This window comes from Agaricus bisporus (genome assembly GCF_000300575.1).
Source record: "Agaricus bisporus var. bisporus H97 unplaced genomic scaffold AGABI2scaffold_5, whole genome shotgun sequence".
In the NCBI taxonomy this organism is placed as follows: Eukaryota; Fungi; Basidiomycota; class Agaricomycetes; order Agaricales; family Agaricaceae; genus Agaricus; species Agaricus bisporus.
In genome coordinates, this window is record NW_006267368.1 from 1,507,501 (window position 1) to 1,529,259 (window position 21,759).

A 21,759-nucleotide genomic window follows, 5' to 3' on the forward strand; every position below is an offset into this window, starting at 1 on the left:
GGTTTATGATTCAGCTGACGACTTAGCACTGAATAGGACATGATACATGATGTAAATTGACCGGGACGAGGATTTGTGAAACTCACAAGGTGGCTTATCGCAAAAGACTAGGTCTGAATGAAATGGCACGTTGCCGTAGTCATGTAGAGGTACGTCTTCCGTCTCATTCGCTAATTCCTGCTAGTGGTTATAACAATATTGAGGGGAAAAGTGCATCAAATCATACTGCCCTGCCATCCTTCCCTGCATCTTCCTGCAGGGTGCTTAGTAATCTGAGCTACAACTGGGACCGGTCGGCGTCTTGAGTGACCGGTACCTGACCGGCTGCATATTCACTGCCTAATAACCAGGTACCTCGATTTGCGCTTCAGTATCATGTCCTACAACAAACTTTCCGGCGCATCTAAAGGCGTTGACGAAACATACGAACACACCCTTGCACGCATCCAGAAGATTCAGTCACATCTCGATAACGCTCCGCGCGGCTCAAAGTTAAAGGGCAAGGTTTGTATCATCACTGGCGTGGGCTCGCTCAAAGGGATCGGGTGTGTACGCAGCGCGTTGGCATTGCTGTAGTACGATGCTCATTCGCTTTATAGTCGTGCTACTTCCATCCTCTTCGCCCATGAAGGTGATTCAAGTCGCACCAGACCCAGTTCCAGATACGCTAACAAAATTTGAACAGGTGCAAAACACCTATATCTGCTTGATTTTGACGGAAAGAACCTTCCTAACCTTAAGGAAACGATTGAGCAAAAATACCCGGGCGTGAAGGTAGCCAGGAATTCATGTTGCCTAACTTCACTAATCGGGGTTTTCAGGTTACTGCACAACAAGCGGATGCAGCAGATGAAGATGCTATAAAAGGAATTTGCGAGCGAGCAACGAAGGAAGAGGGGCGGCTTGACGTATTTTTTGCCAACGTATGCCTGCATCTTTCAACCTTGAAGCCACCAGTATAAATTAAGTGCACAGGCTGGAATTGCCACAAAACACCACCTTCATGATATATCCCAAGAGGTCTTTATGGAGTCTATGCGCATAAACGCCCTTTCGTGATTGAGCAACCTTCCATCATCCTGAATTTCAGTTGACCTCGACCCTAGATGCTTCCTCGCCATCAAGCATGCTTCCACTGCGATGCTCAAACCCAGTCCAGGAGCAGGAAAGGAACACAGTGGTGGTAGCATCGTCCTCACAGCTTCCGGTAAGGTTTTTTTGTATTGCCCTCGGAAACCCTGAAAACTGAAAACCGCAGTTGCTGGTCTTCGTTCTGGCGCTGGCACGCTTGACTGTAAATAAGTTCTCATTGACTCTAAGCTCAGGTTAACTGATGTGGTCTCCACAGACAGCGCAAGTAAAGCCGCGTGAGTTCCCCCCCGTATTTGTCTGGATTTCTGAGCCATACTAATGTCTTGACAAGTGTCAATTCGATGGCCAAAACCTCCGCGTATCAACTTCAGAAGAGTGACATTCGAGTGAACTCCATTTGTCCCGGACTAATTGAAACTGGCATGACCATCGGCACTTTCGATTATGCTCGTCAGCGTGGAACAGCTGGCAGGCTTGGCCAGCTCAACCCTCTTGGTCGTTTTGGCGTTGCTGAAGGTAAGGCTTATTTTTGCTTATTTTTTTCACAAAAGTGACGTAGAAATATATCAGAAATCGCTAATGCCGTACTATTCTTGGCATCGGGTATGAACCTCTCTTGTTTTTGTTCAATTTTGCGCACCCTGAGCGTTTGCCTTAGATGATTCAAGCTATGTCAATGGTCAAAACTTTGCTGTGGATGGCGGTTTATCCTCTTCTCATCCAGTTGTCCCAGGCCGATGGGCTTGAAGGTATGAGGTCTGGTATTGCCATCACAGCGTGATGCATACATAAACTCAGAATGTATGTCTTCACCCGGGGACTTTGGTTCTGCCCCTCCGGTGCCGTGGTTAAGCATTTTACTGTCCGAAATGTCGCTGGGGCGTGATATATCGATATATGAGACGCGACTCAAGTTTCACGCCGGACATGGACTGTAGATCGAAGATACAACAAAAATATCAATGAACTTTCGTTCACAAACCAGTACATGATCAACGTAGTAAATTGCACAAGTCGCGCCGCAATTTCAATGCGATGAGAACCGTCAAACTACCAAGCACTCAGTTGGCACGCCTTCGGAACACCAACGGTAGACGCTTGGGACTATAAACAGGTCGTTAAAGAGCTGCTAGGGTTGACCTCTTCAAAGTATACTCACGCAAGCGTCAAGGTAACCTGCGTTGTCAAAATACGTTCACGGCGTTGCTCAAATGATTCGTACTTGAATTGAGGTTCGTCTTGAATCTCGATTTTGTAGCGACTGACGATGGAAGTGAGAGCCGCTACACCTTCGGTCTCGTTGAACCTAATGAAAATTTCATGCAAGGCCACAAAAGCAGAATAACAATAGCATACTTCCTTCCAAGGCAGGCCCGTGGTCCTGTGATGAGTCTGTTAGAAGAATGGCACTCTTACCCGAGACTGTACATACCAACAGAGAATGCAACAAATGCATCCTTGTTATAATCACCTAAAAACCTTTCCGGAATGAACTCGTTCGGCTTTTCCCAGTATTTAGCTGGTGTCTGAAATGAGAATTTTTGCAGATTTGATTCGAAAAGCAACGCCCACGATTTCTCTGAACAGCTGCAATATCAATAGTCAGTTTTGTTCCTTTGGGGACTGGTATTCTTCTCTGCTCGTCACTGTAACAGTTTCCGACTGTAATTGAAGTATCTTCAGGCGCAAATTTGGTGATCGCACTGGCCTGATGGAAAATATTATTGCGCGTCAGTACATATATAGAATCGCGACACGCACAGGGGGGAACAAGCGAATCGTTTCGTTGTAGATACTGAAGGAATAAATTCAGAGGCACGATGAAATCGGTGATAATACCGAAACGTACGCCATGATATAGGTCAGATTGGGCATGTCTTCATATGCCTGAAGAAGCAATTAGCACAGTATAGAAAGGTTGCTGCACGAGACCTACAGGCCTCCGCCCATCAGGTATAACGCTTCTAATGTGCTTCAGCATTTTTTCCTGTACCTCTGGATACAAGGCTAATAGAGCAAATGTGAATGAAAGTGTATGCGCAGTTGTCTGGGCCATTCCTTTCAGCTCGGCTCGTTAAGTGAGTAGGCCGCAGCTGGCATACCTCATGTCCAGCAACCAAAAATATAAAGATATTTCCTGCAAGATCCTTGAGCATTGAGCATTGAGGTAGAAGGAAAGTGAGAGCACACAAACCCATCAATTCTTCTTCTGAAAGACTCGCACCCCCCAATTCCTCCTTGTTAGCATAAATCAGGCTACTGAATAGATCATGTTTATCTCGCACGTCGGAGGAGAGACGATCCCTGATCATCTCCCGCATATAGAGCTGTAGCCCATACATAACGGTCAACGATATAGATTTCATGCATTCCAGATACCTATATCACTGACCTCTAATTCATTCTTCGCCAATAGCACCTTCCTCAACCCAGGGTGTAACGATTTGACCCAGTCGGGGAAAACAGAATTGTAAACCAGGTTTGAAGCAGTCGTGTGCAATGCTTCACGAAAAGTGAGCAGATGATTCTTCGATTTGGCGTTAGCATTGTCCTCCCAGGACACTGTTTGCCCGAAACCTATACATATTGCATCTAGCGCCGCAGCATCAAGAGAATTGCTGCACATTTACCAGCTGTACCAATAACCAGCAGGGCCAACTGAAATGTGGGAAGTTTGGGATCAATGTGCATTAGGCTCTAAGCCGCAATTTTGAAGTCTACTGACCGGCAATGTTATGTCCACGCCATGGGCTATAGTTGCATCCGTATTATTCCATATGTTGTCTACCAAGTCGTCAACTATTCGGAGAGTTTCCGCCCAGACCAATCTATTGTTTTTCTGATCCGGTGGTTAGATTTGCCAGGCCGCAGGAGAACTAATGACAACGCCCTTTACTTGCCTCAGAGAACGATGGAGCGGAAATTCTTCTATACTTTTTCCATAATTCCCCGTCGGTAGATAAAATATTTCGTCCATATATGTTGATCGCCTCGTAAATCTGAACCGGCTTTGGAAATCGGCGTACTGTGGCTAGGTCCTTTACGGCCGTTTCAATGCGGGTCGGATGTTACTTGAAAAAAATCTACTTACTTTAATGGCCGTGGCGTCAGCCAATAAAATATTCTGCTGCACACTTGGCCAAAGGGTCATCTGTGAAAGAGTGGACATTATTGTCAGTCTGATTACACCTTGTGGATCACAAACCGACGAAATTGCCTCCCATCCAACCTGTTCAAAAGCTTGAAGGATGTTGTTGGTCATAGCACGGTCAGCGAATAAATTATGGGACTTACCCCTGTAGCCCTCGGTGAACACCCAATTCCGATCAAGTTTAATGCCCTTTATCGGTGGTAGAATCCAAAAGAATATGCTCTTGATGCCTAGTAAAGTTCGGCGACCGGGCAGGAACCTGGCTCATTTTATCTTCATTCAACACCCGGATAAATGGTTAAAATGTTTACATACCCGATTGACTGTTGTAACTTGTACGCCTCGACAGCTCTACGTACAACGAACAAGAGTCCAAAAGTCCCAGCGATCAGCAGAGGGGATACCATGGCTATTGTGGCGACTCTGGAGCGCGTGAGCGTTAAGTACTTAAGTATTCGTCAGACGCGGGTCTTCGATTGGATTACACGGTCGCGACGACATCATTTTCGTAATACAGCTCACGCAAGCCGGACCGACGATCAACTAGGACATTCAAGGTTTCAGCATAAGATGAAACAATGAAAGCATTCAGAAAACATTCACCTTACGAATGGTAACGCCTAAAGTATCTCTATTTTGCATAGTTGGGAGGTGCTATCATGGACCCACAGTATCGTCACCGTCATTTACAAAATTCAAAGTGATTATTCTTGTCCCTCATCAAGATGACTAACTTAAAATGAAACGACGAGAAGCGCTCGTACTTATTCGGAAATCCCAAATGCGCCGGACTCCTTCCCAGACCCGGGACTGCCAATTGCAACAATTGGGTCCTGGAACGCCATCAAATTTCAGCAAACCTACTGAACTTCGACCATATTTCAAGCGTCTTTTGAATACAAGTATTGAGCTATGAATGTTGTTAGTCTAAGGGGAGTGCGAAGGCGTTGAATCTGTTATCTTGAGAGAAGTTTGTCGTCTATGCAGCTTGGACGTTAATCGAAGTGATTCTGATTCACTTCCATCCGACAGAACGAATAATGGTCGGTACCATTGAGTATATGAAAGCCTTCGAAGGGCGGCTCGTCGACGTCGCGTATTGTTGTGTATTGGAACACCTATTTAGCAAGCCGGTTTTTCACCTGAGCGTTTGAAATGCCTCGGCCCACTCAGTATATAGTATTAGATATTACTACGTGCGTGAAATGTATGGCTGACCGCCAGGAACACAAAGCCCGACTCCGAGATAAAGGGTGCCGAGCGTGACTTCAGATAGACTAAAATGACAAGTCGGAGAGGTATGAGGAAGCTGGGGATTTGCCCTCTACGATGAGGTAGAGAACGAGGACACTTTCAGCGCTGTAACAACTGTGTAGCGGCCTGGGTCTTCGCGATAGTCTATTGGAAATATTGGGTTGTATCTATTTCCTGATACACTACAAATGGCTCGTAGGTTCATATTCTTCTTGCTGAACGGTGTTTCAACATAAATTTCGATACTGGGTAGTTACAGTATGTGGGCGCCGCGAAACGAAATGTTGGTAGGTGCTCGTACGGTGAGTGCAGAAATAATTCTAGGACGTTTCCTGGGCTAGACATGGATAGATACGAGCAAAACCCTCGATAAGGGATGAACATCCTTTTGAAGTCGAGGATACTGCAAACAATTTACGGATAAGTAGATGACTGCGCCGTCGTGGCGAAAACTGGATTGAACAAACTTCCGATGACTCTTGCTACGTAGCCGTAGCTAATATACGAGTAACCTTACCAAAAAAATTTCCGACTTCCGACTAGCGTTCGACGTTGCAATACTAAACCGATGTGCATAAGGGAAGGGCATCTGGTCACCATTGACCTGCCTACCTAAGGGCAAATCTCTCCTGTCTGCAGGTCACAGATAGTTATCAGGGTAAACGAAACTGGCGTAAAAGCAGGTAAGCAATATATCTTGTTTAGATTAAGATACAAAGAATGATAAAACGCTACGGAGACACCAAGGTATACTTTTGAGTAAAGAGGTCGCGAGTATCAGGCGCATGACATTCAATTGACGCCCAAGAGCTTGACCTCTAGAAGAATATTAGTAAAATGACCAGGACAATAGAATGTATGTGGCCGCACCAAAAATTAAGGTAGCATTTCCCGGAATTTCAGGTGCGGAGCCGCGTTTCCCATAACCGAGTTTCGGGGGAATGGTTAAGACGCGCTCACCACCAACCTGCATACCCACAAGCCCTTCATCCCAGCCTGAAGTACAAATTTATGAAGACGAAACATAGATTGGGAATGCAACGTACCCTTTATAACTTCACCCGCCCCTAGGTTGAAGCTGAACTGCGAGAAAACATCAGATAAGGTTGAATAGTGATAATGAAGAGGCTCACAGGTTTTCCTTTGGTGTTCTTGTCGAAAACTTTTCCGTCTTGCAGTTTTCCAACGTATCGCATCAGAAGTTTGTCACCCTTCTTGGCCTGTGGACCAGTACCGATAGTAGCGTCCTGGATTTTTAGGCCATTCGGAAGCTCCTTGATTTCCTTCGTCACCTTCTTATCCTTCTTCTCTTTTTTGTCCTTTTTGTCCTTTTTTTCCTTCTCCGCGGGCTTCACTTGAGATGCTTCTTGGCCAACGGGAATGGCCTCCCCGTTATCTTTTTTCAGCTTTTTGTTCTTCTCTGCCTTAGAAGATTTGCTTTCCTTCTCAGCAGTATCGGATTCACGAGGGCGTTTCCCATGTTGAGTTGTGGCCTCCACTTCTTCGAATCGACTGGTGTCGTAAGAAACAGCAGATATCAATATAAACACTGTATTCTCACCTGGCATCGCTTTGGATACCATCAAGTTCTTCTGGATCCACTTCAACGTCGGAGCTCACGTCGCGAAGGTCAAACGCATCCTCGCCAATATCGGAATTCATTTCGTCGTCGTCGTCAAAAGGAGGTTGGTCAGCGCCAACCTGGTCTATTTAAAATGAGAGAAAGTATACAGACGCGTGATAAATTCATACCAATATAGTTTCCTGAAAGTGAAACGGGACTGATGATAATTGACCAGTCAAAACTAAGTTAATTGAAGTGAAAAAAAGCGTACTTGGTACCAACGAGTTGGATTTTATATGCGTTGCCCTCTTCCAGAACGAGATCTACTTGGGCATTTTCCGACTGGATGTTGATAGCTTCAGTGATCGAACGGAAGGAGATGGAGAGGGTGTACCTTGCCCGCAGTAAGTGCACAGAGAATAAATGAAGCAACGCTTTCTTCGTCTTCGTCTTCATCTTCAGCCTCACTGTCACCACCATGTTTACTATAGGAAATCTTGACGACTGTTCGCCCGTCCTGATCTTGAAGCTTTTCTCCTAGGGCAGCATTGGAGACGCGTATATCAGCCTGAGGGACGACGACTTCTTCCTTGCCAGGAGCAAGCTCGAGACTCCTAGAGAAGGTATCAGTAGAGTAGAGGGTGTTGGGCGCGATGATAAGTACCAGAGAGCGATTGCAATGGCCATTTGAAAATATGGACGGAGTTGAAGCTTAAAAGAATTTTTTGGGACGTGCCTATTGATGCTTTGATTAGAGCAGCAAACTGCCGAAACTCCGCCACTGCCTCTGATCACAGATCCAGCACCAGTCCATCCCACCCATGGTAAGTCCATCGATTATGCCATACTTCCGGTTGACAAAGCGCCGTAGTCAAACGTCTTGCGCCCATATCTCGCAGCAGTCCGGTCCACGCTGACCGCAGCATTGACCCTTGAGGACTTTTCGTCCCAGGTGCGCAGATCGCTCGAGTTCACGAATCGGTCTCATCGTTCACCAGGTAGTTGAACGCCACAACAAACCAGAAGTAGAAACGAGGTGCGTCTCATTCTTTCGATCTCTTATTCGGCTAATGTCTGGCCAGAGCCTCAAAAGAAGTGCTCTTAAACCCCTTGGTCATCTCTCGTAACGAGAACGAAAGAGTTCTGATCGAGCCGTCCGTGAATTCCATTAGGCTGAGCATTAAGATCAAGCAAGCGGACGAAATCGAACGTATTCTTTGTCACAAATTCACCAGATTTATGATGCAGCGAGCCGAGAACTTCGTTGTTCTAAGACGGAAGCCGGTCCCAGTCCGTCTTCATCCCTCCCCCCTTGGAAAATAACTCAATCCATAGTCCAGGGCTATGATATATCTTTTTTGATCACAAACACCCATACAGAGACTATGCTAAAGCACAAGATCGTCGATTTCATTATCCAGTACGTGTCGTATTTCCAGTATATGCTTTGTTTCTCAATGTGGTCGCAACTTAGATTCATGGAAGAGGTCGATAAAGAAATTAGTGAGATGAAACTTAGTCTGAACGCTCGAGCACGTATAGTTGCGGAGTCTTATCTGACTGCGGTGTGTCATTTCATTCCTTCCAGCCTTGTTATGCCTCTCATTCTCGACTACAGGTCAATGCATAGAGTACTGGGAGTACTGAATCATACTTTCAATTCAAACACTTGTACCAATTTTTATCGTTGTGATAACAATTCAAGGGAGGACTACAAAATCTGAAAGGTATCATTAATTTAATCACAAACCCCAGCGGGCCCGAATCCTGGTTTCCAAATTCGCCTTTATTCTATCTCGCCACTCCCATTCCAATATAGCATATCCTTTGACATCCTCGTACTCCCCAGTGCTGATCCCTCGCCATGCTTCCTTCCTCTCTGCCTCCAGCCGTATTCCGGTCTTTTCGAACCATTTCTGCATAGGAATATTATCCACGGCTGTTTCGAATGTTGCCCGATGGAAGTTTTTTTCTTCAAACACCCATTGCATTACGCAATATAACATTTCCGTTCCATAGCCTCCTCCATGCTTCTCTGGTGCAACCAATATTCCGATCTCGCAGTTATTCTGGTCAGCATCGATTCCGAATATACCGGTTATGCCGATAAACTCATTTCGGCTGCCATCATCCTTCAAAGTGAATGCATAAAAATCTTTTCGCGTATTATCTGCGGCGCGTTTCTCCCTGAGCGCACGGACTTCTTCAACTGTCATTTTATCCGGAAGGACGCGCAAGTGTTTTAACGTCCCCGGGTGCGTTCTGTGGATCGCAACAATTTCATCCAGTGCGGGATCTGGAGGTGCAAGCTGTAAGCGGCCGGAGAAAGATGCGAGGGTGATTCCTGACTCAGACATGGCAGGGAAATGTCAAGGTCTTCATCGCGAAACAAAACGCTCTTAAATGAGGGGACGAGTCATTTTAGAATGAGTCATAAAAAAAGAAGCTTATGGTTTCCGATAAGTATACGCGCTGGTATTATTGAGGTCCCACCGGATTACTTACTTAAGTCTCTTCAATTCATATCATTGATCATGAGCAGCTCATGATCACTGATCATCTCTTCTCATCAACGGATTTCCAGAATTGAAGAAATAAACCTCAACGTGGGCAGCGACGCCGTTCTACTACGTGCCACACTCGAGCACATACTTATACTCTGAGGCCCGATGCGTCTTCTCAAGCCTTCTAGCCTTGTTACGTCTCTTATCCACTTGAAGTTTAAATTTATGCTTCAAGCTATCGTTTTTCTATAACAATCAAGGAAGGCCCTGAAAGTTCAGAGTTTAAAATGTACCATCGATTGAATCATAAACCCCAGCGAGCCCGAATCCTGGTTTCCAGATTCGCCTTTATTCTATCTCGCCACTCCCATTCCAATATAGCATATCCTTTGACATCCTCGTACTCCCCAGTGTTGATCCCTCGCCGTGCTTCTTTCCTCTCTGCCTCCAGTCGTATTCCAGTCTTTTCGAACCATTTCTGCATAGGAATATTATCCACGGCTGTTTCGAATGTTGCCCGATGGAAGTTTTTTTCTTCAAACACCCATTGCATTACGCAATATAACATTTCCGTTCCATAGCCTCCTCCATGCTTCTCTGGTGCAACCAATATTCCGATCTCACAGTTATTTTGTTCCACATCGATTTTGAATACGGCGGTTGTGCCGATAAACTCATTTCGGCTGCCATCATCATTCAAAGTGAATGCACAAAAATCTACTGCAGTGTCATCTGCGGCGCGTTTCTCCCTGCGCGAGCGAATTTCTTCGACTGTCATTCTATCCGGAAGGATGCGCAAGTATTTTAGCGTCTCCGGGTGCGTTCTGTGGGTCGCGAGAATCTCATCCAGTGCTGGTTCTGGAGGCACAAGTTGTAAGCGACGAGAAAAAGATGTGAGGGTGATTCCGGACTTAGACATGGCAGGAAAATGTCAAGGACTCTATCTTAAGAAGACCACTTAAACAGGGGGACGAGTAACTCCAGAGTATCTAATAAAAATCAGGAGGGTTGATGTTGACGGTCTTTCGGCAAGCATGCCTTCGGGCAAGATTAGTGGTAGGATGAGGTATCTGAATTGATGGGCTCCCAACGGACCCATTCCTTCAGTTTTGCAGCTTGTTTTATTGAGCTCATCTGCCTGTTTTATTATCGACGCACTACTGGCAACGAAACAAACAAGCTACAACACGACGCGTCGCGCTTGTTGGCGTGTCGTAAGCCTCATTAGCATCAACTATGTACGACTCAGACACAGATGGTCAGTAGCCCTCTGGTATTCAGACGACAGGATCCTGATAGATTTAACCAGGACTCGCTTTCGACCCCGATCAGGATTTAGAGCAAAAGCGCTCGCTTCGTCAGAGCTACCGGAATCTCGCAAATAAAATCGAGGGTAACGCGACTACTCTCTATGCAAACCTCCTCTAAGAATGCCTCAGAATATCAAGGAAATCCTGCTAGTTTAGGTGTCGAAAATCTGCAACAGCAATTAGAAAAAGCCGATGAGTTGTTTCAGAAAGGTGGACAAAAGTCTTCTTGTTGCCTTTGTGTATGCCTGAATTCATTACCAGTGAAGGGTCCATCCGAGGCTACTCTTGATTCGCATTTTCTGCTAATGGCGTCGAACGTGGGAGCACAGAAAGCCCGGGCTATGAAGTCGGGCACAGGGTCATTTGATATGGACGAATTCATCACTAAGGTTCGCAACTTCATGAATGGAGGGCTCAAACCGGAGAATATTCCTGAGGAAGACGACGAAATAGACCCGGATTACAACACGGAGAGTTCGAAATTGGACTGGGACCGGATAGGGAGGCTCGCTTTAGCGAAAAGCAGACGCGCACCTGCACTATCTTTCATGTTAGGCTTCAATTTCGATTTTCTCAAGCTATCAATCATGTCATTTTTCCAGGCTTGGACCTCTTTCAATTGAGCAGAAGGTGCGAAATGTTACAAAGCGTGCAAGGCAAGAAAAGGACAATGGCCCGGTAGCCAAACCAGAAAATGTTAATCAAGGTGATATCCAAGAAGTAACCAATGAAACAACCAAGAATGTGTCATTGGTATGCTATTGCTTGATTCTCCCGCCGAATGGCCCATTCTTACTTGGGGGTCCAGCTAATGTCACTTCTCGAGCAAAGCGGTGAGGTCAATTTATTCCGCTTCGTAATCAATCCAAACGACTTCGCGCAATCTGTGGAGAATATCTTTTATCTCTCGTTTCTCATCCGAGACGGTAAAGTCGCTCTTGAATTCCGTGATTCTGAGCCAGTCATATGTAAGATCCTTTCGTCAATGCTTGTGCAGCATGACTGATCAAAAAAAAAATACACTTAACAGTTCCTTGTGATCCTCCTAGCTATGAGGATTATGCGCAGGGGCTGAAAAAACAACAATTAGTAGTCGAATTCGATCAAGAGATATGGCGTGTATGTTCTATATGCATCTGATTCTCCCTAAGTTTTGATCATATTGTTTGATCTTTCCAGGAGGCGATCGAAGTGTTCAAGATTACATCCTCCGTGATACCTCAAAGACCCAAAGAGACTTCCGGGCGAGGAGACAAAAAATGGTAGAGTCGAAGTCTTTATGTCTTCCATGCGTCGACTTCCATGCTCTCATGAATCATTTCCACCTCCGTTCACCGAATGTACGCTTGTCAGTGTCGAGTATGTCGGGCCCTTGTGGCTTAGAACTTCCGATCTCCTCCGTTACCCAAGAGATATGCCACTTTCGCCTGGTCCTGTCCCGACTATGACAGCGATATCAACTGGGATCCTTGTCTTGCTGTTTGATATTCTACTGGCGATCACACTAATCAACCTTTACAATACAAGCTGTTTTTCCTCTATATGACAGGAAATTTCGGGAAATTATTGAGAAAAGGACCCCTCACTGACCTGATTCAACCCCTGCAATTTTGTTTCTTTTGCCACTCTACGTAACTCTGCAAATTGCGGCCTGATGTACCCAACTTGTGGTTCACAGGGAAAATACCATAGTCCTTCCGTCGTGGAGCTAGAAACCCTGGTGAAGTATCCCGTCTCGCTTATCATGATGCTTTGGCGGAACTCCCCACATCATCAGACCCGTCAAAAGCACCGGGGAAGCGAGCTCGCAACTTCAATAACCGAAATCGTGACAGTATCTTATGCTTTTCCGGTATCATCCAAGGTGCGGCGGGCAGGGCTTACACGCGTAAGTGTGAATTTTTAGGACGCAACAATTTTCGACGTCTTGTTCGTCCTCGGATCTAAAAATCGAAAATGTAAATGTGTTGCACGATTTGGCACCGTTCTTGCTACCTCAGCCCTCCGCAGTTGGTCCCGTAAACCCAAGCTCGGGTACAATGAACGATCTTATCAAATTTCAATGTCGATCTAACCAAAGCAAATCTTGATTAATTCTATAGGAAACAAAAGAAATTTTTTTACGGTACGTGAACTGCTGGCTGTATGGCGAGGATCCGACCGCAAATTACAGCATGTTACCCAAGCCAGCCCCAGACCATCTACTTGGTTACCTGTATAACGTGTGGCGGAGGAGCAAATGATGATGCGCCTAACCGATGGCTTTCAGAGTTGAACGACTGAATGGGTGAGATATACACAAGGTTGAACTGCGGCGACCAGTGACTTTTTCAACCATTTTTGGAAAGTCTTGGAGATATTCGAGTCCCAAACGTTCGTTCTTTCTCTATCTCTCTGAACAACGGTGATTATCGAAGATCCGCCGATCATGGTCATTAGGTCCCTGTTATGACGTCTCCTTGTTTAAGGATTGGAGCGCCTTCGAACGCAAGGTGCAAGGTGCAGTTGAACGCAGATGAATAAAGGCTTACGTTTATGAAAGGAGAAACAAAAAGGTGAGAGATTACGACATGGATGCGCTTGTTGGGAAGCGTGTTAATACAGTCGGTCCTGTCATAACCCTTACCTTTCGGTAAGACCCTCACGGTATGGAATATGACAGGTTATGTATATAGGGTTCCACATTTAACCCATAAAAGGCCTTTCAATCACAAGGTAATTGTACTCTCTACACAAGACTTTTCTCGTATTCGATAAGAAGGTTTTGGTCTATTTGCAAGTAAAATAATCGGTGCCTAGCGCGGAGCTGAGGGCGTTCGGGCAAGCTGAGCCCAAGCTCAGCGTGTTTGGCGGCCCAAAATCAGACTCATCTCACTACTATCAATTTCTTCAACACGTTGTTCGTGGCCTTCTCTCCAAAGCATCCGACTTATCTGAGGGGTACAGCTATTATTCAAAGTTCAAGGTTCGTCCACATTCGTAGTGAAATTGACGTTACCTAATGAGGTTTTCAGCCAAGAAGAATGACATTGACATAGGGTATAACTAACGTATGGGTTATGGAGTCTGGATCCTTGGGAGCCACATTGGTGGAATGAAAAAATTTGTGGGTTCCCACACATTATGAGCTTCCTCGTTGCATGCGCTTTCAGGTTACTTTCAGGCCTGACTGTACGTACATAGTTCAAAAATATCGATTTGGGTTAAACTCATTTGTGTTTATCCTAACCTGACAGGGACAACCTAATTTACCCCCTGACTAACGTTGAGCCAAACGCGCCAAACCAGGTGAGCGCGCGTTGCGCCAATAGCGCTCAGCTTCTCGAACCACCAACCTTGAGCAAACGCGCCAAACTAGTGAATGCGTAAATCCGCTCATCCCTTAGCAAAAGTGGCGTGTGGGTCAAGAGATAGAAGCACACTTCTGACGTCTGACTGCGTTACGTTCAAGACCCCAAGAGACTCAAGATTTTTGTTAAATTTATAATGTAAGTTATAAGATATACTTTTAAGTCAACAATAAGACAGAAACGATATGCCCCAAACCAGGAAATATGCGATGATGAACAAGGAAATGAAATGGAAATTATGACTGTTCCGTTGAAACTACCGTAAGAAAACGCGAAAAAAGTTTGGAGCCGGTATGTCGGCATGGTGTAAATGGTGGTAGATATCCCGGTATAGTAGTAAAGAACGACACCGAAAATCAAAACGAAAGCAAGTATAAAGCGAGAGGATATATGTCTCCGAAAACGAAAGTAATGTACTGTCCAGAAGAGAGAAGCCGCAGTGACAAAATTACATACAAAAAGACAAACCAAAAAACCAAAAAAAAAATCGAGGCCGAGTTGGGTGGCAGATATCATACAAATGTTCAACGGCAGGAAGGAATAAAATTATTAGACTGACGCACAGCCAGCAAACGACAGCAGAACAACAAAGTGAGGATGCAACGGGGTTGATGCGAACGAAGCACACCCCGACAAATGTTACAAGATGACATGGACAGGTGAAAACGAGCCAATAATATCACGATCCAAAAACAGCACCGAAGATAGGGTCACTCGAGATCTCCGATGCAGTTGCATTTGGGCAGAAGGTAGTGGCGATATAGTCACCTGGGTCGATTTCGGGCCCAGCCCTAGTGAGAGGGTCACAAACAGCTGGAACGCTCGACCTTCTCTTACTTTGTCCATTGGGCTCTCCGCCAATCACGGTAAGAGGAGAGTCAAATCTAAGGTTCCCCATAAGGCCGAGGTAGTGTGCAGGGCACTCTGATTGGTCGCTCAACTGATTCCCGCTTCCGGTAAGAGGAGATCTATCTTGGAATGGAACGGTTTCGTATCGCTCATTGCCTGGCAGTGATACAGCGGCAAGTTGGCTCGCTACAGAGTTTGGGATATCTGATTGATTATTTCTATGGATGGTGCTGATCCGAGGTTCGGTGCCATCGTCGCTTTCAATAGCTTGACATTGATGCCCATGTATAAATTGTTGTTCATTTGGAGGCGAATCAACTTGGATTGAACGGCCAGGAGATTGCTGTTCCCGCTGCTCTAAGAGTTTCAAGGCATCGGAAGACAGGGCGTTGCCGTTGGAAATCTGCGGTGATGCCGATACAGACCTGAGCGCTGTAACGAACTCGAATGAGTTCGAGACTGATATGCTGGCGGACGGTGTACATGAATGGGTGGTGAAAAGCCCATTAAGCGACGGCGTAGAGGCGGGGGAGGAGAATGATGATGTAGCGAGCGGCGAGCCGTGCACCTGCGTTTGAGATTCAAGGCGAGCGCTGGGGGCCAAGAATATGCCTTTGTTGAGATGACTGTCACCCCTATAAGGATTAGGGTTTTGCAGGGGTGAAATAGCGCCATCCAGCCTTGCCCCTGCAGTCATGTTGGACAGCTGATGTACGGACCCTACCGACCCGCTGCCATAGCGAACGACAAATTATTAGTTGAAAGAGTAAACGTAGGGTCATTTGACATACCTTGAACTTCTCCTTTCTTGATCTGGAGCAATGTCGCCCATATCGTAGAGACTAGATTTGCTGAATACGCTGGATTCGCTAGTAGCATTTGAGGTAGCGAAATCAAATCTTGACAAAGCTCCGGATGAGATGGATGAAATGACATCATCATCTTCTGTGGTATCGTCCTTGACTGGGAACGAGTAAGAACTCAGGTCTGGAGACACTGGTTCGTTTTGTGTCGTAGATGCAGCACCAAATCTGAAATCAGGGGCCGGGAGGGGACCGCTTAATTCGCGGACGTATTTGCGCGGGGTGGTATATAATGAAGTATCGGGCAACGAGGCACGGACGGGATGAAGAGGACGGTACGAGGTTGAGGGTGACAACCCATCTGAGCGACTTGGCATCAGGGATCGCGGATCCATGGAAGCGCGTCGTACGTCGAGATATTTGCTAGAAGGAGGCAAGAACGGTCTCCGCAGCGAGGATTTTCTTCCCGAGAGGGACGATTGTCGATTGAGAACCGCGTTTCGCGTGCGCGTGATCTCAGCAAAAGGATTCTTACCGAGGCGCTGAAGACCAACATCCACGGATCGTCTACGATCATGGGTGTCCCAGAAATCAATGGATTGCGGAAGGACGGGTATTGCCCGAAAATGAGAATTAACCATATAGGGTGGGAGGGAAGCGCGTCGCTGATCGTGAATAGACCGTTGCGAAGGAAGCGCGGCGCTGTCAGGGGGTGTCTGGTCAGGTGGAAGGGGTTTCCAACTTGTCGCAGAAGAAGCTGGGTCCGTGACGACACGGAGTGGGAGTTGGCAGATCATACTGGGGGAAGGAGACTCGAAGTGTTCACCGGGAGAAACACCATAAGATAAATCGAACTGGCAAGGCTCTTCCAGTAGCTCCTCTTTAGGTGTTGCCGGGGGAGGCGAGGCAACGTCCAGCTCGTCCTCCTCCTTAGGACTATGTTCAGCATTGGGCGATGTAGGGTCCGTATTCGAGCTAGGCGCCGGACATGGCACAGCAGCAGACGGTGCCCCATGAGACTTTTTGTTGAATTTGTTTTTCTCCTTTGCTCGCCTACAATACGGGTGAGCATGGACGGCGAGAGAGGACAGAGAAAAGCAGGTAAATACCGATTCTGGAACCAAACCTAAACAAGGAGGGAAGGAGAATGAGGCCGAGGAAAGGAGCACGAAAAAGGGCGGTGAACATACCTGGACGCCTCGAGAGGACATGCCGAGCTGTGCGGCGAGCTCGTTGCGGCGGGTCGCGTTCGGCTTTGTGTCTACGGTGAAGACGGCCTCGAGGTGTTGGAGCTGGAAGGTGGTGGTGCGTCTGCGGTGCTTGACCTCGTTGGGGGAGTAGGGGTGGAAGTGGGTGTTGTCGGAGGGGAGCATGTGGTGGAGAATGGGGTAGAGCGGGTCGATGGACGGGTCGAACATGATACTGGGTGCATGGGAGAGCGGAGAGAGGCGCGCGTTTTGGCTTTTGTAGGGTGGGATATATATAGTCTACAATTTCGTTGCCAGCCAAGCCGCCTCCGCCGTTTCCGCACCACTCTCTCCGCTGCACCCTGGCTGCACCGCTCAGCCCGCTGGCCCCTCTCGGACTCGCATCTGTCAGATCGTTGCCATCACCAACGGCACCCAGCACAATCGCGACATTGTCCAATGCTATTAATAAACAATATCCAAAACGTCCTCCGAACCGGCTCGTCTATACGTACACACACAAGTACACTATCCAGCTCAGTTAAATAGAATTAGCATATCTACTCATCCTCCATCATCACACACTCATGTCCATATCCCATCCCCCACCCCTTTTCCAATTCCCCTCTTGCCCCAGGATCTCCTCCAGGAATCCCTCGGGCACCCCCGCCAGGGGAGATCCAGCAAACTCTGATTTGCCGCCCCGTCGTGCATCATCAATCATTCTCTCCATGGCTGCCCGTGCTCGCCCCACAACCGAATGCTCATAAATTCCTCGTGCACTTATCCGTGATTCGGGGTCTGTCCGCATCATGTGCTTGATCAATAGTATCAACTCTTCACTGTTCTCTTCTAAATCGACTTGCGAAAAATCCTCCTTTCTTAACCGATGCCAGGCCTCGCCCCTAGTGCCGAAAACCCAGATCAGTCATTCCTGTCCCAGGCATTGTCCCGATTTAGAACAACAGATTCAGAAGACTTACTGATCAGGTACCATGATATTGGACGCCACCTCCAAGATCGTCATTCCGAAACTATGTAATAAATGACATGAGAAAATCAACCCTCGGCTTGCCCTCGTTATTTTCTCACCTGAACACATCGGCTTCCTTGCCGTATCGACCTTGCAAGACTTCGGGTGCTAAGTAAAGCTTATCGCCTTCTCGTTCGAATGTTCCTCGCTCCTCACAACCCACACTCAGGCCTGATGGCCTGGGCCAGACCGACGCCATGCCGAAATCTCCAATCCTAAAACGCCCATCCTTGGTCAAAAACACGTTAGAGGGCTTCAGATCCAGATGGATTACTCCGGCGTCGTGGATAAATCGCAAGCCCTGGAATACATTTTACTGAGTACTTCATTCTGTGATAAATTGTCAACTTACGTTGCTGAGATCGGCGATTATTTTCCATATTCGCGCCTCGTCCAGTCTAGGAAACACCCTACCATACTCCCACAAAAATCGCGCAAGGTTCCCCGATTCGCACAGTTCCGTTTGGATATACAAGAAGTCATCTTCGTCCCAGCTATCAATGTACGCCAGAACATTGGGATGACGACCGTTGGCGCCGCAATCAAAAGCCGCCCGTGAGAGGTGCTTGAGAATATTACTTCCTCACGCAAACGAAGCCTATCAAGATAGACGCCAAGATACAAGCAATCAGCAATTAACGTCAAAAGTCACTGGGACAGTGAAGAAAAGTCAAAGACAAGTTTACTCACCTATGCTTCACCCCTTCAATACGCTTAGACTTCTTGATCGCAAATGCTTCGGCATCATTCCCATTTTTGGCTCGAACTTTGATTACCTTCCCAAATTCACCGCTTCCAATTTCAGCCAGTTCAACAAACTCCCGCTCAAACCGCCCACATTGCCCCTCTGTCGCAAAATCGGAAGACCGTCTGGCCACCAAGTGGGCTCTCGGTGCCGTACGTCGTGAATTTGGAACGGTCATGTATCGTGACCGATCCGTGGGACTAAGCGTGAGCGTTGAACTATTCGATGAACCAGATGCCGATCGGGCAGAATTCTGGCCCAGTGATATTTCTCGTTGTGGTGAGAACATAGCTGGTATGCGGGGCTTCGAGGGTTGCCAATCTATCATATCAACCACATCAGACAATCAATCTTTTTGACTTTGGCTGGCATCAATAAAACAAGTCATACCTGTCACAGAATTCCGTGTCGGTGTTGTCGACATGGAAGCCGACTCGCTGCCGCTGGAAAATGCGCCACTGCTGCTGCGTCTCATCAACCATCTTGTACGCGTAAGTGCCAGCGGTGCGTCTCGTGCGTTGGGCCGGCCCAATCCCAACCTCCCATATTTGGGATCCTTTCGGCTGCTCGGACTGTCTTGATCACCTTCCGAATCCGAGCTGGCATTTGACCTCTCACCAGGCCGAGGAAGAGAAGCGAAGGCAGCAGGCAAACTCTTTCGTGGCGCTTTCTTATCAAAGTCCAAGCGGGGACCAACCTTAGCTGCAACAGCGCTTTGCCATGGTCTATCCCCACCCAGATACGTGGTACGTACTTTCTTCACAGGTGTTCCCGGAATCTTCTTCATGGCTTCATGCGGTCCATTATTGGCCGCGGATGCCAAGGTATTCATAATAAAAGCGTCGACGTCTACTCCACTGTCTCGACTTTCATGGACTGTCCGGTCGTTGTCGTCCGTTCCTCTAATGAACACGCTCGCACTGAGCCAATTCAAACCAGAGTCCGGGGTAATGTCTGGAGTCACAAGACCCTCATCATTGTCTGAAGGAATAGAGCCAATACTTGTAGAGGAGCGAGTAGCAGGGAGGAGAGTATCACGGGCTTGTGAAGAATTGGAATTCATAAAAAACATGTTTGCATCATCATCACTAACCACAACTCCAGAGTCGCGGCGAATGTATTTCGTTTGAAGAATTGTTTTGCAAGGGGGTGAAGGCGTATATGAAGATACGTTCAGTGTAAAAGAGGAATTTTGAGGTCCGACCTCAAAGTCCATGTCATCATCAACATCAGTATCAACGTATCTGCTCGCATTGTCAGGGGAAGAAGCTGGTGAAGGAAGCCGAGTTTGCATCCTGTTCCACATTCCAAGATCATCTGGGCCAGCATAACTATGACGATTGGCTTTACGTTTCACTGATCCTCGTGGGGCTGCGTCGGAAGGGGCCGGTGTAATTAAAGTATTTGTACGTGGGCGGTCGGAAGTTCTCTCTGGATTCTGCGGAATGGCAGGGCCGAAGAAGAGTGTGGCTGAGCTTGCGCTTTCGATGCGATTGAGTGGACGAGGTTGAAAGGGCGGCCTGGAGGGTATGGACATGTGGGTGGCGGTCCCATCAATTCTGCGACGTAGCTTTGGATTGGAAGAACCGGTTTCAGAAGCTGACGAGCTTGAGGATGAACGAGAATGAGATGAGGGGAAAGTTATTGAGCTCCGGGCCTTTGGTAGTATCGTGTGGTTACAAGAACCCAAGGCCTAGAACATGTCAATGAGTGTATGCTACTTGCGTCGCAAATATATAACTTACTCGACCGGGTGAAGTGGGAGAGTGAGCCGACTGCTTGAGTTCAGCTGACACCGGTCTTGAACGAGCGCGTCGTTTGGTGATGTGACCTCCAGGTGATATGGCCTCGACAACTTCATCTTTAAATCTGTCCTTGTTGATAAATACTCGACTAGCAAGCTTGCCAGAGCTCGTGACTTTGTTTTTCATCCTTGCATTACTGTAGAAAAGGGTGTTGGCTTCATCATCATCAACATCAGAATCATTAGCATCGCTGGCGAATTCATCTGCACTATTGCGATCGGTGATGCGGAGGTGTTTCAAGGTAGCCGTTTGATTTATGAGGTGGAAATCTGTCTCCGCCTTTGTTGGGGGTGTCCGAGCGCATGTCTTCGGCGTGGGGAGAGGCGCTAATCGATCAAAGTGAAAGGACGAACTAACTTGTTCGTCAGGAGAGAGTGACGCAAGTTTGAGGGGGGCAAGACTGTGTTGGCGTAGAGGGGTAGCCCGTGGTACAGTCTTGCGCTTGGTTCCTACTCCGACCCACACGGAAGGGCCTTGGGCGATAGAAGAAGATTCCGAGGGTGGAGAGAACGGCACGTTGAGTTGTTTCTCGGTCAGAGCTGTATGCACCCGTTGACGATGGGTATGTTTGACCGGGGTAACGAGTGGACGGGAGGTAGAAGCTGCAGGGACGGCGAAATGGGGAGATGAAAGGAAGATAGACCCTTCTTCATCGTCAGCCGAGATAGGTTGAGGGATAGAGCGAGCACTATTGGGCGATTTATAAGGCGATTGGGAAAAGAGATCGTCAATGTCTTTCATGGGACTGGTGACGGTAGGAAATAGCGGCCTTTGACGAAGTGGGGAAGGGGTAAGCACTGGAGATTCGAAAGGATTGGCCTCCGATGTAAATCGAGGCGATGGGCGATAGTAAGAGGACCTGGCCGAGTCACAAGGAGGGCTGCGCGGTGAAATACAGTGCTTAGTAGGAGTAGAGACGAGCATCATTGTGAAAGAGAGTCGGTAGCGGTGAGGTCGATGGAAGAATCTGAGATGGTTGCCAGCGACGGCGGGCGGGTGATAGGCTGAATGGGCGGTGCTGGACTGGTCGACGTGGAGTTGGTGGCGGGAGGGAGATTGGGTGGAGGAATAAATAAATTCGGGGCAGTCGTTTGGGGCTCTTGGCCGTCCAT

At 47.4% G+C, this 21,759-nt stretch overlaps 10 protein-coding genes across 10 annotated transcripts; 3 read left to right on the forward strand and 7 right to left on the reverse strand.

Moving 5' to 3' along the window:
• The first annotated feature begins 305 nt into the window (after positions 1-305).
• On the forward strand, positions 306-2,220 carry AGABI2DRAFT_192719 (hypothetical protein). The gene is made up of 11 exons (XM_006461122.1): positions 306-545; positions 600-631; positions 686-774; positions 822-923; positions 976-1,055; positions 1,107-1,207; positions 1,259-1,294; positions 1,349-1,367; positions 1,424-1,608; positions 1,663-1,695; positions 1,751-2,220. The coding sequence occupies exons 1-11, from the start codon at positions 376-378 to the stop codon at positions 1,837-1,839; spliced, it is 936 nt and encodes a 311-aa protein (XP_006461185.1). The 5' UTR covers positions 306-375; the 3' UTR covers positions 1,840-2,220.
• AGABI2DRAFT_150975 (hypothetical protein) lies at positions 2,154-4,261 on the reverse strand (the record flags this gene model as incomplete). Its single annotated transcript, XM_006461123.1, has 14 exons — positions 2,154-2,196; positions 2,252-2,398; positions 2,449-2,473; positions 2,525-2,611; positions 2,665-2,800; positions 2,854-2,887; positions 2,942-2,979; positions 3,029-3,139; positions 3,195-3,419; positions 3,485-3,669; positions 3,723-3,750; positions 3,818-3,931; positions 3,993-4,130; positions 4,184-4,261. The coding sequence occupies 14 exons, from the start codon at positions 4,259-4,261 to the stop codon at positions 2,154-2,156; spliced, it is 1,389 nt and encodes a 462-aa protein (XP_006461186.1).
• Positions 4,262-6,289: 2,028 nt separating this feature from the next.
• Positions 6,290-7,748, reverse strand: AGABI2DRAFT_150976 (hypothetical protein; the record flags this gene model as incomplete). Its single annotated transcript, XM_006461124.1, has 9 exons — positions 6,290-6,315; positions 6,368-6,493; positions 6,544-6,580; positions 6,631-7,009; positions 7,059-7,198; positions 7,233-7,278; positions 7,333-7,403; positions 7,456-7,675; positions 7,726-7,748. The coding sequence occupies 9 exons, from the start codon at positions 7,746-7,748 to the stop codon at positions 6,290-6,292; spliced, it is 1,068 nt and encodes a 355-aa protein (XP_006461187.1).
• A 103-nt stretch (positions 7,749-7,851) lies between these two features.
• Positions 7,852-8,734, forward strand: AGABI2DRAFT_192722 (hypothetical protein). Its single transcript, XM_006461125.1, has 7 exons — positions 7,852-7,885; positions 7,933-8,013; positions 8,060-8,097; positions 8,144-8,351; positions 8,402-8,481; positions 8,536-8,626; positions 8,680-8,734. Exons 1-7 carry the CDS (start codon positions 7,883-7,885, stop codon positions 8,689-8,691), a joined length of 513 nt encoding a protein of 170 aa, XP_006461188.1. The 5' UTR covers positions 7,852-7,882; the 3' UTR covers positions 8,692-8,734.
• On the reverse strand, positions 8,724-9,518 carry AGABI2DRAFT_192723 (hypothetical protein). The gene has a single exon (XM_006461126.1). The coding sequence runs from the start codon at positions 9,416-9,418 to the stop codon at positions 8,804-8,806; it is 615 nt and encodes a 204-aa protein (XP_006461189.1). The 5' UTR covers positions 9,419-9,518; the 3' UTR covers positions 8,724-8,803.
• A 344-nt stretch (positions 9,519-9,862) lies between these two features.
• Positions 9,863-10,591, reverse strand: AGABI2DRAFT_221774 (hypothetical protein). Its single transcript, XM_006461127.1, has 2 exons — positions 10,477-10,591; positions 9,863-10,423 (listed from the first exon to the last, which is right to left on the reverse strand). The coding sequence occupies exon 2, from the start codon at positions 10,341-10,343 to the stop codon at positions 9,870-9,872; it is 474 nt and encodes a 157-aa protein (XP_006461190.1). The 5' UTR covers positions 10,344-10,423; positions 10,477-10,591; the 3' UTR covers positions 9,863-9,869.
• An 85-nt stretch (positions 10,592-10,676) lies between these two features.
• On the forward strand, positions 10,677-12,536 carry AGABI2DRAFT_192724 (hypothetical protein). The gene is made up of 8 exons (XM_006461128.1): positions 10,677-10,823; positions 10,875-10,958; positions 11,005-11,085; positions 11,137-11,425; positions 11,478-11,628; positions 11,684-11,843; positions 11,906-11,994; positions 12,055-12,536. The coding sequence occupies exons 1-8, from the start codon at positions 10,802-10,804 to the stop codon at positions 12,139-12,141; spliced, it is 963 nt and encodes a 320-aa protein (XP_006461191.1). The 5' UTR covers positions 10,677-10,801; the 3' UTR covers positions 12,142-12,536.
• Positions 12,537-15,920: 3,384 nt separating this feature from the next.
• Positions 15,921-17,302, reverse strand: hom2 (homeodomain transcription factor; the record flags this gene model as incomplete). The annotated part of the gene is made up of 3 exons (XM_006461129.1): positions 17,068-17,302; positions 16,987-17,003; positions 15,921-16,930 (listed from the first exon to the last, which is right to left on the reverse strand). Coding segments are annotated over exons 1-3 (1,254 nt in total), but the record flags the coding sequence as incomplete, so codon positions are not given.
• A 339-nt stretch (positions 17,303-17,641) lies between these two features.
• On the reverse strand, positions 17,642-21,574 carry AGABI2DRAFT_118110 (hypothetical protein; the record flags this gene model as incomplete). The annotated part of the gene is made up of 7 exons (XM_006461130.1): positions 17,642-17,969; positions 18,048-18,098; positions 18,157-18,398; positions 18,450-18,675; positions 18,788-19,163; positions 19,233-20,535; positions 20,588-21,574. The coding sequence occupies 7 exons, from the start codon at positions 21,572-21,574 to the stop codon at positions 17,642-17,644; spliced, it is 3,513 nt and encodes a 1,170-aa protein (XP_006461193.1).
• AGABI2DRAFT_150982 (hypothetical protein) lies at positions 21,571-21,759 on the reverse strand (the record flags this gene model as incomplete). The annotated part of the gene is made up of 1 exon (XM_006461131.1): positions 21,571-21,759. One exon carries the CDS (start codon positions 21,757-21,759, stop codon positions 21,571-21,573), a length of 189 nt encoding a protein of 62 aa, XP_006461194.1.

Excerpts from the sequence above, each read along its gene's own strand:
- AGABI2DRAFT_192719 (XM_006461122.1), top strand. The coding sequence starts at position 376 with ATGTCCTACAACAAACTTTCCGGCGCATCTAAAGGCGTTGACGAAACA. Across the intron at positions 546-599 it reads GGCTCGCTCAAAGGGATCGG|TCGTGCTACTTCCATCCTCT; the intron begins GTGTGTACGCAG and ends TTCGCTTTATAG. Across the intron at positions 1,696-1,750 it reads CGTACTATTCTTGGCATCGG|ATGATTCAAGCTATGTCAAT; the intron begins GTATGAACCTCT and ends CGTTTGCCTTAG.
- AGABI2DRAFT_192722 (XM_006461125.1), top strand. Across the intron at positions 8,098-8,143 it reads AAACCAGAAGTAGAAACGAG|AGCCTCAAAAGAAGTGCTCT; the intron begins GTGCGTCTCATT and ends ATGTCTGGCCAG. Across the intron at positions 8,352-8,401 it reads TAAGACGGAAGCCGGTCCCA|GGCTATGATATATCTTTTTT; the intron begins GTCCGTCTTCAT and ends TCCATAGTCCAG.
- AGABI2DRAFT_192723 (XM_006461126.1), bottom strand. The coding sequence starts at position 9,418 with ATGTCTGAGTCAGGAATCACCCTCGCATCTTTCTCCGGCCGCTTACAG.
- AGABI2DRAFT_221774 (XM_006461127.1), bottom strand. The coding sequence starts at position 10,343 with ATGACAGTCGAAGAAATTCGCTCGCGCAGGGAGAAACGCGCCGCAGAT.
- AGABI2DRAFT_192724 (XM_006461128.1), top strand. The coding sequence starts at position 10,802 with ATGTACGACTCAGACACAGATG. Across the intron at positions 11,426-11,477 it reads GCACCTGCACTATCTTTCAT|GCTTGGACCTCTTTCAATTG; the intron begins GTTAGGCTTCAA and ends TCATTTTTCCAG. Across the intron at positions 11,844-11,905 it reads TGATTCTGAGCCAGTCATAT|TTCCTTGTGATCCTCCTAGC; the intron begins GTAAGATCCTTT and ends TACACTTAACAG.